Genomic DNA, 18,103 nt, shown 5'->3' with positions numbered 1-18,103 from the left:
ATATATCCTTTTAGAGCACGGTGGTGGTTTTATTTTATAGAAATAGATGAACTCTCATGCTTCACGTATATTATTTTGAGAGTCCTAAACAGCATGGTAGTTTGCTTAAATAATCATAATATGCTAGGTATTCAAGATTAGTAAAAAAATTCCTATGAATATTTTGAATACTAAGAGAAGTTTGATGCCTGATGATTGTTTTGAGATATGGAGGTAATAATATCAAAGTCGTGCTAGTTGAGTAGTTGTGAATTTGAGAAGTGCTTGAAGTTTGCAAGTCCCGTAGCATGCACGTATGGTAAACGTTATGTAACAAATTTGAAACATGAGGTGTTATTTGAATTTCTTCCTTATGAGTGGCGGTCGGGGACGAGCGATGGTCTTTTCCTACCAATCTATCCCCCTAGGAGCATGCGCGTAGTGCCGAGGTTTTTGATGACTTGTAGATTTTTCCAATAAGTATGTGAGTTCTTTATGACTAATGTTGAGTCCATGGATTATACGCACTCTCACCCTTCCATCATTGCTAGCCTCTTCGGTACCGTGCATTGCCCTTTCTCACATTGAGAGTTGGTGCAAACTTCGCCGGTGCATCCAAACCCCGTGATATGATATGCTCTTTCACAAATAAACCTCCTTATATCTTCCTCAAAACAGCCACCATACCTACCTATTATGGCATTTCCATAGCCATTCCGAGATATATTGCCATGCAACTTTCCACCATTCCGTTTATCATGACACATTAATCATTGTCTTATTGCTTAGCATGATCATGTAGTTGACATCGTATTTGTGGCAATTCCACCTCTCATAATTCTTTCATACATGTCACTCATGCATCATTGCACATCTCGGTACACTGTCGGAGGCATTCATATAGAGTCATACTTTGTTCTAGTATCGAGTTGTAATTCTTGAGTTGTAAATAAATAGAAGTGTGATGATCATCATTAATAGAGCATTGTCCCAAAAAAGGCCAAAAAAAGAGAGGCCAAATAAAAAAAGAGAAAAAAAGAAAAGAAAGGCCAAATAAAAAAAGGAAAGGCCAAATAAAAAATAATAAAAGGGACAATGCTACTATCCTTTTTCCACACTTGTGCTTCAAAGTAGCACCATGATCTTCATGATAGAGAGTCTCTTGTTTTGTCACTTTCATATACTAGTGGGAATTTTTCATTATAGAACTTGGCTTGTATATTCCAACAATGGGCCTCCTCAAGTGCCCTAGGTCTTCGTGAGCAAGCAAGTTGGATGCACACCCACTTAGTTTCTTTTGTTGAGCTTTCATATATTTATAGCTCTAGTGCATCCGTTGCATGGCAATCCCTACTCCTTGCATTAACATCAATCGATGGGCATCTCCATAGCCCATTGATTAGCCTCGTTGATGTGAGACTTTCTCCTTTTTTGTCTTCTCCACATAACCCCCCTCATTATATTCTATTCCACCCATAGTGCTATATCCATGGCTCGCGCTCATGTATTGCGTGAAAGTTTATAGGTTTGAGATTACTAAAGTATGAAACAATTGCTTGGCTTGCCATCGTGGTTGTTCATGATGAGAGCATTCTTGTGTGAAGAAAATGGAGCATGACTAAACTATATGATTTTGTAGGGATGAACTTTCTTTGGCCATGTTATTTTGAGAAGACATGATTGCTTAGTTAGTATGCTTGAAGTATTATTATTTTTATGTCAATATGAACTTTTATCTTGAATCTTTCGGATCTGAATATTCATGCCACAATTAAGAAGAATTACATTGAAATTATGCCAGGTAGCACTCCGCATCAAAAATTCTGTTTTTATCATTTACCTACTCGAGGACGAGCAGGAATTAAGCTTGGGGATGCTGATACGTCTCCAACATATTTATAATTTTTGATTGCTCCATGCTATATTATCTTCTGTTTTGGATGTTTTATATGCATTTATATGCTATTTTATATGATTTTTGGGACTAACCTATTAACCCAGAGCCCAGTGCCAGTTTCTCTTTTTTTTGCCTATTTTAGGTTTTCGAAGAAAAGAAAAATCAAACGGAGTCCAATTGACCTGAAACTTCACGGAACATATTTTTGGACCAGAAGAAACCCAGAAGACTTGGAGTGCATGTAAGGGGGTCAATGAGGAAGCCACGAGGCAGGGGGCGCGCCCTCCACCCTCGTGGGCCCCTTGTGGCTCCCCTGACGTACTTCTTCCTCCTATATATCTCCATATACCCTAAAACGATCGGGGAGCACAATAGATCGGGAGTTCCGCCGCCAGAAGCCTCCGTAGCCACCGAAAGCCAATCTAGACCCGTTCCGGCACCCTGCCAGAGGGGGAATCCCTCTCCGGTGGCCATCTTCATCATCCCGGTGCTCTCCATGACGATGAGGGAGTAGTTCTCCCTCGGGGCTAAGGGTATGTATCAGCAGCTATGTCTTTGATCTCTCGTGTTCTTGAGGTGGTACGATCTTGATGTATCGCGAGCTTTGCTATTATAGTTGGATCTTATGATGTTTTCTCCCCCCCCCTCTACTCTCTTGTAATGGATTGAGTTTTCCCTTTGAAGTTATCTTTTTGGATTGAGTCTTTAAAGATTTGAGAACACTTGATGTATGTCTTGCCGTGCGTATCTGTGGTGACAATGGGATACCACGTGATTCACTTGATGTATGTTTTGGTGATCAATTTGCGGGTTCCGCCCATGAACCTATGCATAGGGGTTGGCACACGTTTTCGTCGTGATTCTCCAGTAGAAACTTTGGGGCACTCTTTGAGGTTCTATGTGTTGGTTGAATAGATGAATCTGAGATTGTGTGATGCATACCGTATAATCATACCCACGGATACTTGGGGTGACATTGGAGTATATCTAGGTGACATTAGGGTTTTGGTTGATTTGTGTCTTAAGGTGTTATTCTAGTATGAACTCTAGGGTTGTTTGTGACACTTATAGGAATAGCCCAACGGATTGATTGGAAAGAATAACTTTGAGGTGGTTTCGTACCCTACCATAATCTCTTCGTTCGTTCTCCGGTATTAGTGACTTTGGAGTGACTCTTTGTTGCATGTTGAGGGATAGTTATGTGATCCAATTATGTTATTATTGTTGAGGGAACTTGCACTAGCGAAAGTATGAACCTTAGACCTTGTTTACTAGCATTGCAATACCGTTTACACTCACTTTTATCATTAGTTACGTTGCTATTTTTATATTTTCATATTACAAAAACCTTTATCTATCATCCATATTGCACTTGTATCACCATCTCTTCGCTTAACTAGTGCACCTATACAATTTACCATTGTATTGGGTGTGTCGGGGACACAAGAGACTCTTTGTTATTTGGTTGCAGGGTTGCTTGAGAGAGACCATCTTCATCCTACGCCTCCTACGGATTGATAAACCTTAGGTCATCCACTTGAGGGAAATTTGTTACTGTCCTACAAACCTCTGCACTTGGAGGCCCAACAACATCTACAAGAAGAAGGTTGTGTAGTAGACATCAAAGGAGTTCTTGCCTGTTTTGCAAGGTGTGAAGTTGAGTAAAGACTCAAAACCCGACCACGGCAGAAAAATAGAAAGAGAATGAAAAGTAATTCCCTATGCCTCAGTCATAGGTTCTATAAAATATGCTATGCTGTGTACCAGACCTATTGTGTACCTCAGCATAAGTTTGGCAAGAGGGTACATAGTTATCCAGGAGTGGATCACTGGACAGCGGTCAAAAATATCCTTAGTGGAATAAGGATATGTTTCTCGGTTATGGAGGTGACAAAGAGTTCATCGTAAAGAGTTACATCGATGCAAGCTTTGACACCAATCTGATGACTCTAAGTCTCGATCTAGATACATATTGAAAGTGGGAGCAATTAGCTAGAGTATCTCCGTGCAAAGCATTGTAGACATAGAAAATTTGCAAAATACATACGGCTCTAAATGTGGAAGACCCGTTTACTAAATTTCTCTCACAAGCAAAACATGATCACTCTTTGGGTGTTAATCACATAGCGATGTGAACTAGATTATCGAGTCTAGTAAACCCTTTGGGTGTTAGTCACATGGAGATGTGAACTAATCACATAAAGATGTGAACTATTGGTGTTAAATCACATGACGATGTGAACTAGATTATTGACTCTAGTGCAAGTGGGAGACTGAAGAAAATATGCCCTAGAGGCAATAATAAAGTTGTTATTTATATTTCCTTATATCATGATAAATGTTTATTATTCATGCTAGAGTGTCACTAGTATGCCTCTACTTGACTAGCTCGTTAATCAAAGATGGTTAAGTTTCCTAGCCATGGACAAAGAGTTGTCATTTGATAAGCGAGGATCACATCATTAGAGAATGATGTGACTGACTTGACCCATCCGTTAGCTTAGCACGATGATCGTTACAGTTTCATTGCTACTGATTTCTTCATGACTTATACATGTTCCTCAGACTATGATATTATGCAACTCCCGAATACCGGAGGAACACCTTGTGTGCTATCAAACGTCACAACGTAACTGGGTGATTATAAAGATGCTCTACAGCTGTCTCCGATGGTGTTTGTTGAGATGGCATAGATCAAGATTAGGATTTGTCACTCTGTGTATCGGAGAGGTATCTCTGGGCCCTCTCGATAATGCACATCACTATAACCCTTGCAAGCATTGTGACTAATGAGTTAGTTGCGGGATGATGCATTATGGAACGAGTAAAGAGACTTGTCGGTAACGATATTGAACTAGGTATGAGGATACCAACGATCGAATCTCGGGCAAGTAACATACCGATGACATAGGGAACAACATATGTTGTTATGCGGTTTAACCGATAAAGATCTTCGTAGAATATGTAGGAGCCAATATGAGCATCCAGGTTCCGCTATTGCTTGTTGACCGGAGATGAGTCTCGGTCATGTCTACATAGTTCTCGAACCCGTAAGGTCCGCACGCTTAACGTTCTGCGACGATTTGTATTATGAGTTATGTGATTTGATGACCGAAGTTTGTTCGGAGTCCCGGATGAGACCGGGGACATGACGAGGATTCTTGAAATGGTCGAGACGTAAAGATCGATATATTGGAAGGCTATATTCGAACATGGGAAAGCTTCTGAGTGATTCGGGTATTTTTCGGAGTACCGGAGAGTTTCGAGAATTCGTATTGGGCCTTAATGGGCCATGCAGGAAAGGAGAGAAAGGCCTCAAGGGTTGTCGCGCCCCTTCCCCATGGACTGGTCCAAATTGTACTAGGGAAAGGGGGCGCCCCCTTCATTCCTTCTCCTTCTTCCTTCCCTTTTTCCTATTCCATATAGGAGGTGGAATCCTACTAGGACTAGGGAGTCCTAGTAGGACTCCACACTTTGGGTGCGCCCTATGGGGGCCGGCCTTCTCCTCCCTCCATCCTTTATATACGTGGCCAGGGGGCACCCCATAGACACACAAGTTGATCATTGATCCCTTAGGCGTGTGCGGTGCCCCCCTCCACCATAATCCACATCGGTCATATCATCGTAGTGCTTAGGCGAAGTCCTATGACGGTAGCATCATCATCACGCCGTCGTGCTGATGAAGCTCTCCCTCGACACTCAGCTGGATCGAGAGTTCGTGGGACGTCACCAAGCCAAACGTGTGCAGATCGCGGAGGTGCCGTACTTTCGGTACTAGGATCGGCCGATCGTGAATACGTACGACTACATCAACCGCGTTGTCATAACGCTTCCGCTTACGGTCTACGAGGGTACGTGGACAACACGCTTCCCCTCTCGTTGCTATGCATCACCATGATCTTGCGTGTGCGTAGGAATTTTTTTGAAATTAGTATGTTCCCCAACAGTCAAAGGGGGAGAGAGAGCACATCAAAGCTTATCACATAAGAGAGAATGCACAGCTTAAGCTTCTCCAGATGCTTATTATCCATATAGGAGAGAAGTCACATGTCTTTAAGAGGGGAAATACATGTTAGTATGTGTTATGATTGTTCTGATTGTTTTTCTCTAATTTTATTTTCCCTCTCTTCTCCCATTATCCAATATCAGATTCAGGGGGAGAAAGCTCATTTCCAAGGGAAGAAAACCTTTGGAATTCATTGCATATCTTTACTCTTTGTGGACATGTCTATATCCAAATAGAGTACTAAGTACTCACTCTCTACATGTCATCCCAATATTGGTACTATTATGGTTTTCTCTACTTGCTTTGTTTAGTAGGTGTTCGTGTGTTATCTAACCTTGTTTACTCAGGTTCATCTCTTCCAAAGCCAGCTCAAGACCACAAGGTAAGTATATGCATCACACTCATGTGCATGATGATCTCTTGCTTATGTACATACTGTTTGCAAGAAGGACTCATGAACATGGAGGTACATTTCCTATAGTTACATCACTTGCTCTGATGCATATAGCCAAGATACATGTAACTCATTGCTTGCTCTGACATGCTTATGCATTCACATGCTCTTATATTCTATATTTACATGATTGCATACATGTAGGGGGAGCATATGCATGTTACATGTCTTTCCAAAGCTTTACTTGTTATTCGTATCTTTATCTGAAGCTTTGATGTATGTTGTCATCAATTACCAAAAAGGGGGAGATTGAAAGCACAAGTGCTCCCTGGGTGATTTTGGTAATTAATGTCAACATATCTCTTGTTGGACTAATATTTTTATCTAGTATATTTCAGAAAGTTCAACAAAGGCGTGGCATGGACAGGAAGATGCGGAACCCCTTCAAGAAGCTAAGGACAGAAGATTGGCAAAAGCTCAAGGATCTTCATTTCTATTTTAGTGATCCAAGATCACATTGAGTCCATAGGAAAGCCAATACTATTAAAAGGGGACAAGGTGTTGCTTAATGGCTTGCTTGCTCAAAGTGCTTAAGGATATGCTCCAAAGCCCTCAACCACTTTCTCATTTCCACATATGTCCTAAACCTAAAGACAAAATCAGCCCCACCGATTTGATCTATCCGGCGCCACCGAGTTCATTTGACATAGCCACTGCCAGAAACCCTAATCAGTTCGGTCTCACCGGTGGGATCTGGGTGTCACCGAGATGGGCTTGCAAACTCTCTGTTGCCTGTTGCAATTATTTCGGTCTTACCGAGATATGCAGTCGGTCCCACCTAGTTTGCTTGACCAACTCTCTGTTTTCTTATTACCAAAATCGGTCTCATCGAGTTTGTGTAATCGGTCAAACCGAGTTGAGGTTTTACCCTAATCCTAGCACATTGGTCCCACCGAGCTGAGCATGTCGGTCCCACCGAAAACTCTAATTTTCACATTTTGAATCATATCGGTCTGACCGAGTTTCACTATTCGGTCCCACCGAGTTTGGTAAATTGTGTGTAATGGCTAGATTTTGTGTGGAGGCTATAAATACCCCTCCACCCCCTTCTCCATTCAGGAGAGAGCCATCAGAACGTGCCTACACTTCCACTACTCATTTTATGAGAGAGAACCACCTACTCATGTGTTGAAACCAAGACATTCCAATCCAACCACAAGAATCTTGATCTATAGCCTTCCACTAGTTGCTTTCCACTCAAGTCATCTTTCCAACATAGCCAAATCTGTGAGAGAGAGTTGAGTGTTGGGGAGACTATCATTTGAAGCACAAGAGCGAGGAGTTCATCATCAACACACCATCTACCTTTTGGCGAGTGGTGTCTCCTAAATTGGTTAGGTGTCACTTGGGAGCCTCCGTCAAGATTGTGGAGTTGAACCAAGGAGTTTGTAAGGGCAAGGAGATCGCCTACTTCGTGAAGATCTACCCAAGTGAGGCAATTCCATCATGGGCGATGGCCATGGTGGGATAGACAAGGTTGCTTCTTCGTGGACCCTTCGTGGGTGGACCCCTCCGTGGACTCGCGCAACCGTTACCCTTCGTGGGTTGAAGTCTCCACTAACGTGGATGTACGATAGAACCACCTATCGGAACCACACCAAAAATCTCCGTGTCTCCAATTGCATTTGCACACTCCAATCTCATCCCTTTACTTTCTTGCAACTTGCATGCTTTACTTTCCGCTGCTCATATACTCTTGCCATGCTTGCTTGAAATGTATTGTGAATGCTTAAACTTGTGCTAAAACTCCACCTTAACTTGACGAACTTAAAAACTGCTACTTTTATTTGTTGATGGTCTAATCACCCCCCACTAGACACCTCTTATCGATCCTTTCAGGCCTCCACCTTGCACTGGCTTAGGGGTACGAGTCCTCCTCTAACTCCCTCCCCCCTTAGTTTTCCAACAAGCCCTAGGGGGCCTCCACCAATGGGCCCAATAAGGCCCATTAGCTATTCCCTCATAGGACTTTATTTTAATCAACCCAATGACTCTAAATAAATTGTAGGTGCATCCCAACAAATATAGGAGCCATTTATAATTTATATTCAGTCCTCGGAAAAAAATTGCCTATATATCATCTCCTGCTATTACTCGGTATTCTTTGAAGGGTTTTTATCATTTATGCCATCGGTTGTGTCCCACTACTCAGTTTTGCCACTAGGAATTTCAACTGCTCAAAAATGCCATCACTTTGTTAGACACATGTTCAAAAATGCCACTGGGCACCATTACTGTGATCTCAAATCTCTTTTGCCATGTTATAATGACATAAATACCTATGAACCAGCATGCCAGCTCTTCTTCTATCTTACTACAATAAAGTGTGGGGCCCACTTGATCCCAACGATGTTCTTATTTTTCTATAAAATTATTCGCTTGGTTACTCCTGACAAGTGGGGCCACACTTATAATTGTGAGATAGAGAGAACTGACATGTGGGTCTAGGCTTATTTTTGTCATATAACATGGTCAATGAGTTTGATGTGAAAATAACGATGTCTAATAGCATTTTTGAGGAAACATCTAACGGAACGATGGCATTTTTGAGCAAACATCTCACGGATCGATGGCATTTTTGAGTAGTTGTAACTTCTAATGGCAAAACTGAGTAGTGGGACATAACTAGTGGCAAAAATGATAAAAACCCTTCTTTGAAACACTTTCGGTAACCCTGAACGTTTCCACTTTCGCTCAAAATTATTTCTTTTATTACTGAAACTATTCTGGTAACATTTTCTCATATTCCTAGGTTCACTAGAACTCAACATCTCATAAATCCCTTAAGTGTGTAATCCTATAGGTTTGGTGGAATATAGACATGAATATAACATCCTTTTGTTCAATGATCAACAATGTGATTGTGCACATCCATGTTGACCCCTATATCCAAACGGATAGTATTCGAGTGAACCTTTGGTTATCATATGCTATTCCTTTTGCTTCGTGATACTTGACAAAACCGGAGGTGTGATATATCGATATCCCCGTGAGTCATTCTCATGCTCACTATACCAGTCTCCTCGTTTCTAGTTTTATTCTTCTGTCTAGTTATCATGTTCTGGCATCCCTGTGAACAAGTCACTTGTGCCTAGCTAGACAATGATGGATGCCCAAGAGGGCCCTCGGAATATCTCTCTAGGACCAGAGGAGAAAATCTCACTCTTGAGCCATCTTGCCCCTTGTCATACTTTTCGATAAACCTATAAGTTGTCGTTATGATCACCGTGTTACAGATGACATTGGAGCAACCCCAAAGTATATCGTCTGGCATGAAGTGACTCAATACTCTCGTGGTCTAAGGAACTAGGCATACATTAATTCTCGGTGTTATAAATTGTAGACTCGCGACGATAACATCTCTAAGTATGATGACAACTTGGGTGACTTAATATGATCATTCTACTAACATCATACTCTTAATGTTGCCGAGATCCTTGTTACACTTAACGTATGCCTATCATCAGGAAAACATAACCATCATGCAACACTTGAGCTAGTCCTAGAGGCGAGACTAGGAATCAACTTTCACTATTTATTACTTCCTATGAATCACATATTCAAGAACCATAGCAGTTATAGCATAGAATATAAACATCTAATTATAAACATGAAAATAAATAATACAATTGTTATTCTTTCTAGGGCATATTTCCAATAGATTCATTGTCACCGCCTCCGCCTTCTCACTGACTGGATCCGTGGGTCACAAGGCGCGATGTAGCCAAAAACAGAGCTTGATGTGCTTGGGGAAGTGGCTGGTGACTACGTGCAAGCCCGCATCGACCGACGATACTAAAATTTTACTTTTCCATGCCTTCGTGGCCGAGGTCCCCGTCGCTCCCATCGACTTGGCATTGAGCTCCCGGTGGTGTCACACGCACGCCGGTGAGTCATCGTGTAGATATAGCGACTCCATGGGTCCAACTGCAACATGCATAATGCAGGTGCTGGTGCTGCCTGAATTCCGGTGAGCACCCCGGTGCTCCTGTGCAGCTGCGAGTACCGGATCGTTAAGAAAAACATTGTGCACATTGAGAAATTCGAAACGAGACTTCTTTGCTTCTGGGGCAAAGTATTCAAGGTATAATCCAAGTCCCTTTTCATGTTTTCAATTAGGTATATGCATTTCATTATCAAAACAATTAACCGAAAAAGGCTTTTGCCCGGCTTTATATATAAAGCAACATGGCCGAACCAATGCAAGGTGATGAGGAATCCTCTTACAAAGCATATCCGAGATAAAAACAGGAATACAAGAGTGCCCACGCCCTATCCTAAAGAATCCAAGACTACTATTATGAATTGAAACTGCTCCCCCAAGAGAAACCACATAATGTCACTATACGCACATCAAACTACCGCCGAAGAGGACCCCGCCCTCTCTCTCCAGCCGTGGAGCACCTATGCTTCTTGGAGACAATGAGGACCGAGAGCAATGCCAATGACGCCATGTGTAAAATATTGTAAGCCGCGGATACTGACCCATGGTAGAGTCGAAGGAGTCTCAAGATAGCAACCAAGCGCGCCCACTGATGCTAAACAGATGTGACTGGAGGGTACCTAAGCTCCACAAGGACAACCCAAAGAGGGTGACAATGCAATACGCCGGCGCCATTGCGACCGAAGGTCTTTAAAGGAGTTTTTACCTGAAGCACTAACATGGGGAGGGGACCATATAATGTCCGCAAGAGGGATACAACATCCATAAGCATGTTCGCTGCTAGTATCGGAGCCCAAAGCATTTGGCTGGGGTCTCACCTGCGCCACATCGAGATTCCACAGTACCAAGTCCGTCGCCACCAAAACAAGCCTCCACACCACAATCTAGGAGATGCCACTATTGAAGCACCACCACCGCCAAGATCTCCGCCGCCTCGCTCCTCGCGCCATCCACAAAGCTAGATAAATGCCACCACCACTCCAACGCTGCTCGCTGGAGCCGACTGCGTGGTCGACCACCCAAGGATGTCGAACCCCTGCCATGCGGGTAACCACCCATAGGAGAACCAAGATGGACCCCGAGCTCGTGCAAAATGCATATCAGGCCATGGAAGAGGCCAATCTGACCCCTCCAATCCAATATCTCCTAGACCTAGAGGGAGGAATGCTCCCCGCCATCATCAACCCTGACCCGCGGCTAATGGATTGAAACCACAGCTCAACGCCGCCCCGTGTAGACCAGATCTGACAGATCCTGACCAGATTAGTTGGGCTAGGACAGGGTGGCTGCTGCACTTTGGCACAACCACCACACGCTGGAGCACATCACAACATGAGAAAACGGTTCCCCCAACCCCCCAGCGGACGATGCGCCGATGGAACAAGGGAGAGAGCCCAAGGTCTCGAAATCCATTCATCGAAGAAGAACCCGCCAAGTCCCAAGCCTGGACGCCTAGCCACGTTGTCGACACGCACCAGAACCGTTGCCAAACTAGGCCTCGGCGCCCCTGAATGTCGTCTTAGGGCAGCTACAATGGGGGCGCTTAGCCCAGGCGCTGGGCACAAAACCCCAGTCGTTACACCTGATTTCCCAGCCTTTTTCCCTATTCCCGGTCAAGACCAGGATTCATGCTTGCATCGATGCTACCTCTTGCGCCGGGCGCTAGCCCTTTTTTTCTTCTGCGCTATGACTCAGACTCTGCCATATAAGCGACTCTCCGTTGTCATTAGCGTTGGAGGATAGGATGCTAATGACCGTTGCTACAAGATTATCCCTTTTTTATTTTCTTAAGCGCCCGTGCAAGAACCCAGCCATTGGACATGCCCTTACCCCCACGCCCTGCGCCAAAATGAGGCGTACAAGCGGAAATGCCGCACCCGTGACGTGACACGCCAGGAGAGGAGGAAGGAAGATCCCACTGCCGTTGGGGCCAGCCGAGCTTTGCCCGGCGGCGAGGCCTGGTGGGGGCGAGGGGAGCAGGGGGGAGGGAGGGGGGTGGCGGCGCTTAGGGTTGTCCTTGCTTAGGGTTGTCCTCCGTTTGTCGTGGGAGAGACACGGAAGAAACATGGTTTTTCCTTCACCAGCCGATCTACTCAAAACATTATACAAACGCAGAGAGGATTCAGTTACAACACGTGGATATGGTTGAAGAACAAGAATGATCTGTTAGTTGAAAGAAAAAGAATGTTGTCAACGCCTTGTCTTAAGAAGAAAAAGAATGTTGTCAACGTCTTGTCTTGAGTAGAAAAACAATGTTGTCCGTAGTCCATACCATACACAAGGACCCGTTTTTGTAAAAAAAGTTCGAATTCAGATGGAGGGAGGGAGTGGGGTTTTGTAATGGATACCCGCGCGCCGAATCTATTTTTGTTTAATGTATTCTTATCAATTCATTAATGTCAAGGCGCTGGGATAAACTCCAGACAGCCAATATTTCCAAAGCAGACAGTCACTGGGTACGCCCGGAATGGTAAGATAAAAATTCGGGGCCCCACCTGCCCGTGAGACCACGCGGTTATACGACCGCGTTGACGCCCAAGTGCGGCCATTATAACCTGCAGATTCGGATTACTGTCGTCCGCGCCTCACCCAACACTCGTCTCTCGTCTCTCGTCTCCTCCGTCGCCGGTCCAGAGAGGAGAGAGGAGGCGGCCAGTCGTCGTAGGGATTCGTCTGACTACAGCCCGCCGCGCTCTGGTAAGCAAGCAGCCGTCGCCTATCTCCGCGTAGTTGTGCGGTGCCGTCGCCTATCTCCGGTGCGTACTCATCTTGGTGCGCGCCGGCGACGGGGGGTTTTAGATTGGGTGACCCGGTGCTCAGTTTCTAGCCATTCTTCTTCCTTTGCTAGGGTATAGGCTTTTCCAGCGTTTCCATTCCTGCTTGTTTTGAGGGCGTAGTTAATTGAACGGGGGCTTAGATGGATCGTGGGGACCGGATTCGTCTTCTTCCTCCCGTCTGCAGTTGGGCGGTGTTTTTCTTCTTTCTTTTCCTTTTTGGACCGAGGACGCGTGTGAATTCAAACGAGATCCCGTGGTTTGCTCGCCTGATCTGGGGTGGGGGTTTCTCCCGCAGCCGCGCGTGTTTCGTTTTCTGGTTCGTGTGCGAATTGACGGAAGGAGGCAAGATTTTCTGATTACCTTACGATTTGCATCAGATCTTTTCATAGATCATCCGTTCAAAGGAGCGGAAATCTCAGTTTCCAGGTGATGATCAGTTCGTCGTAGGGGGGTGGGGAGGGGGCGGGGGCTCTCTGGGCCTGGGTTTCCTTCTTTAGCATTGGATGTTTTTAATTGATCAGTGTTTGGTGTTGGGCTACTTCAGGCTGGGCAGGAAGCCACCGGGTCAGTACGAACTTAAGCCTCTCTCAATACTTGCAGCAGCAAACCATGCGTGCTGGTCGCTTGCAGCAGCAAAAAAGCAGCACCACGACGGTACAGAAAATACCTTACGGTATCACATGCCCATTTTGGTTGGAAATCAAAGGGACGACCAACATCAGGGGGGAAGGTTATTGGTAGTAAGAGATCTGTATAGGTCTCAGTCTAGATTTAACCCTAGGTAAATACAATACCTTTGAGAAGATAATCTAAATAAGTCTTGTCAGGGGGTGGTTATTGGTAGTAAGAGATCTATAAATTAGTATTTTTTAGTTCAACCCTAGGTAAATATAATACCTTTGAGAAGATAATCTAAATACATCAGGGGGAGTTTATTGGTAGTAAGAGATCTGTAAATTAGTATTTTTTTTAGTTCAATCCTAGGTAAATATAATACCTTTGAGAACCAAATCTAACCGAGTTAGAACGCAACACATGGCTGACGATAAACTGGAGCCACCACCACAACTAAATAAGTCTTGTCTTTGCAGCTTTCTGTCAATAATTGTTTATGTATTTTCAAAAACGTAATTCGAAGTTATAATTGGATGGCTGATATATAGTTACACCAGCTTTATTTATTTATGTACATTTTTTATATCCTAGTTCGGCTATTTCTGTTCTGATAGGCTGATTGTAGTTGCTATTCGGTTGATTATACATCTTATGAAAGAAATTTGTTTTCATGCTATTGGTTTTACCATACAAAATATTTAGTTCATTCTCCACCACCCCCATGGTAAAGTCTGCTGTTAGCCATGCATGCTGTTGTGCCATCTAGTTCTGTGTGCTCATGGGCTTATGTAAACTGCCCGGGCGGTGTCCAAGTTTGTCATGTAGTTACCTATCTCTGTTTACTTATCTCTGCTGGTTCATGTATTTCGTCTGTATAAAGTTGAAGAATGATCGATGTTACCATTTTCAGTGTGATGTTATGCTCACATGAACTCTGTTACAGTAGTATTTTGTACAAGATCTACCCAGGCGCGCTCTTGTTGTACGAACGAGTGTGATTCAGAAGCATATATGGCGAACCAGGTAGCTTTTGAGGTTATTGAGATCATTGAAGATGACAATTCTGTAGGTGAAGAATGTTGGGATTTGCTTGAGGTACATGTTGCTATATACTCTAGTAATTTTTTGGTTGTCGTTTGGTAAAAAAAATACATCTATTGGTATATCTTCTGTTATTGCAATTTATATATAGTACCCTCTAATAATGTGTCTTGATTTTAATGTCTTGTTCTCTTGTTTTGTTAGTTTTTAGGGTTTTGATATGCATATAGGTTATTTGTTCTTTTGCTTTTCAGGTTTGCATGTAAACTTTTGTGCTATATTGAACTTCTTGTAATACAAAACGACAAGTGTTTTGGGGGGTGTCCTTGGAATTTGTGTACATGTGCTCGGTGTTCACTATATTCTAATGTATTGATTTAAAAATATATGTTGTGGTTAATGCCTCATAAGCTTTTCAATCATTCAAGTATGTGCAATGCTATTACGTACGACACACACATACAACTATATAGACTAGTACACCCATTTATACCGAATGAAAAGAATAATGGCACTATTTTTTTTGGCATGTACATTAGATTTGATTTTATGCCTCACAGTTAAAGATAGTTATTTAATGCAAAGGCTGTATAAAAATTCCTATCATCACTGGATCAATCTTGATATTAACTATTAAGCAGTGATTGCCCTTTAGCAAGATGGTGCTTTCTAGGTTTGCTCCCTAAAATTATATTACACCTTAATAAACTTTTTGTTAAAAATTGGTTGCTAGGCTTATCCTCAAAGTAAAAGAATTGAAACCTTGAAAACACCTTTGTCCTGCCACAATTAGGCTTACGCCAACTATACATTTATTATACCTGTTAGATTTGCTTGTGAAGTTAGAGGCTTATACGGTTATACCTTAAAGGGACATCAATTAGTATTATTCTATTTCTATTTATTGGAGCAACTCTTGATGCTTTCGTATGCTAACTTTGAGAAATATTTACAGGATTTAAATCCAGCGTCCACTTCCTCAGCACATTTTCAGGCCAGTTCTGAGTTTAATGTAGAAGATTATGTCAATGAAGGTAAAAAAGGGTTGAATTAAAACTTCCTGCACCATGAATTCATGATATCATGTGAGATCTGCTTGCATTAGCAGAATGTGCTCGTGAAAATAAATTTCGAAAGAAAGCTCACGATCTACATAATGAAAGTGATCCTTGTGATGTATTTGTTGCTGCATTAAATCAATGCAAAAATATTAAGGTCCGCAGTTTAAAAAATGATGTTTTGTTTTCCTTGATCCGTGAAGGCCTGTTTCTATGGGCTAAATCCAGGGACATGCTTACTTTTGTTTATAACTTAGCAAAAATTTCCCTCGTGAGGCAAACTAATGAGTGTTTCGTACTAAATGCCTAATGTTTCCGAATAGGCCTTAACTAACTCCAGAAAAACTCAAATTTGTGTATATATATTAGCGGTCAATTTAATGAATTTTGATTTTTTTTTAATTAAACTTTGCTCTGCCTTTCAACGTCATTAGGGGGGATGTATATGGGCCATGAGTGTCTCCTACTTCTCTTAGAAAGGTAGAAATGGCCAATAAATTTGATCATAAAACCATCTAAGCATATCTATGCCATGCTTGATGTAGTTGATTTGTCTAACGGGTCAAATCTGTCTAGGGAAAAATAACTAACCAGTAAAGTAGCACTTGATGCACTTCATGGGAACTTAATATTAAGCAAACTGATCAAGCAGAAGTCTGATATTGTTAATTATATACTTACCATTATGTTATGGTTTTCCTTGTTTTTTTGCAGGTGGAGATGGAATTCTAGCAGCACCTTCCTTTTTTGCTGATGGAGATGGAATTTTAGCAGCACCAAATCATACTATCATCAATAGTAATGAAAAACCTCAAGACCCGGGTCAGAGTTGCAGCCTGCTGCCCAGTTCCCCAACTGAGGATTCTCCTCTTTATATGCTTGCTACTTCAGATGGGGCTCTAAGTAATAAATATGTTATGGATGACTTGACAACCATGAGTGGCAGTCATGTAGTACTCCCTTCCATTCAGGAAAATGTAGGGGCCAGCAGTATTGCCTTTGCTGGTACAACTGCAGACATGTGCTTTGTTAATAACCCGCAGTCTCAATTCCTTGGTCAGCCTTCAACTTGCTCTTCACCGGAAATAATTGATCTTACTCAGATTGATGACATGGATGAAACTGATGATGTACCAATGGAATTAGCACCTATACCTGAATTAGATGTTCTTACAGACATGGATCAGATTGATGACATACCAATGTTACTACCTAGGAAGAATGTCACTCTTGCACTAGATCTTGATGGTAAGTTATTAAATACTTTATTCTCCTGTAGGTTTCTTTTCATGCACTTAAGATTATTGACATGCTCATTTTCTGTTGCATAGGCACCCTTATCCACTCAGCAAGGTACGACCATGGCGCGGACTTCTCATTTCCTATGCGCCGTGGAGAAGAAGAGTACACTGTCTACGTGAAGAAGAGACCACATGTAGATGCCTTCCTTGAAGAGGCGGCTCATATGTTTGAGCTTGTTGTATTTACGGCTAGCACAAGCTCTTATGCAAACCAAGTGATTAATGCATTGGATCCTGAGAACAGACTGATATCACGGCGTTTTTTCCGGGAGTCATGTGTCTCGGTAGATGGAAACTACCAGAAGGATCTGACCATTATTGAAGCTGATCTTGCAAAGGTTGCGATTGTTGACAATACCCCTGAGGTAACTTACTCTGAAACTCAAGTACGGAGGTCATTATTAATAGTTATGATTTTAGTGTTATTGACTACCATTTTATTGAGTTGAATTTGGAAACTTGTAATTTATGATTTTGAGAGATTGCCACGACTGATCGATGACTGAAACCCTTTTCTCACACGTGCCGCAGGTTTTCCAGCAACAGGTGAATAATGGGATACCCATAAAGAGCTGGTCAAGTGGCCGGTATGACATTTCGCTGCTTGAGCTGATCCCCTTCTTGGAAACAATTGCTGACGCGGATGATGTCCGGCCGATCATTGCAGACAAATTTGCCAATTAATGATTGGATATACATAGGCTGCAAACATTTGGTGCCCCCAGTTATTTAATTTTCTCAACAAAGAATCTGTCCATAGTGGAACAAAAAGTTTGGTACAATAACTGGACACCTGCTTCGTTTCGACTTTGATTCCCTAGAGTTCGGTGCGGGAGAATCAATTTTTTTGAACTGTAATTTGGCACAACTTACCATTGTTTTATGTGCAACTATGATGCATAAAATGCCATTGTTCTACAGAGGAAGTTATAGGTTATGTAAGATTGTCCACAGGCCTCTTTGTCGCATGAACAAACTCATAGATGATCCTAATTATGTGTAACTTTTGTCAGTTTTGTCTCATATATGAAA

The 18,103-nt window shown here is 42.6% G+C and overlaps 1 protein-coding gene across 1 annotated transcript; it reads left to right on the top strand.

Annotated features, from left to right (window-relative positions):
* The first annotated feature begins 14,682 nt into the window (after nt 1-14,682).
* On the top strand, nt 14,683-17,755 carry LOC125539078 (CTD small phosphatase-like protein 2). The gene is made up of 6 exons (XM_048702450.1): nt 14,683-14,766; nt 14,943-14,966; nt 15,668-15,746; nt 16,485-17,018; nt 17,102-17,436; nt 17,603-17,755. Exons 1-6 carry the CDS (start codon nt 14,683-14,685, stop codon nt 17,753-17,755), a joined length of 1,209 nt encoding a protein of 402 aa, XP_048558407.1.
* Nucleotides 17,756-18,103: the final 348 nt, after the last annotated feature.

Source organism: Triticum urartu, chromosome 1, assembly GCF_003073215.2.
Source record: "Triticum urartu cultivar G1812 chromosome 1, Tu2.1, whole genome shotgun sequence".
Taxonomy (NCBI): Eukaryota; Viridiplantae; Streptophyta; class Magnoliopsida; order Poales; family Poaceae; genus Triticum; species Triticum urartu.
The sequence above is the reverse complement of the archived record's forward strand: the minus strand, read 5'-3'. Positions and strand labels throughout refer to the sequence as shown.

What these genes read in the sequence shown, in the direction of transcription:
- LOC125539078 (XM_048702450.1), top strand. Translation starts at nt 14,683, where the DNA reads ATGGCGAACCAGGTAGCTTTTGAGGTTATTGAGATCATTGAAGATGAC. An exon ending in TTTGTTCTTTTGCTTTTCAG is followed by an intron (nt 14,967 to 15,667) that starts GTTTGCATGTAA and finishes AAATATTTACAG; the next exon opens with GATTTAAATCCAGCGTCCAC. An exon ending in AGAAGATTATGTCAATGAAG is followed by an intron (nt 15,747 to 16,484) that starts GTAAAAAAGGGT and finishes GTTTTTTTGCAG; the next exon opens with GTGGAGATGGAATTCTAGCA.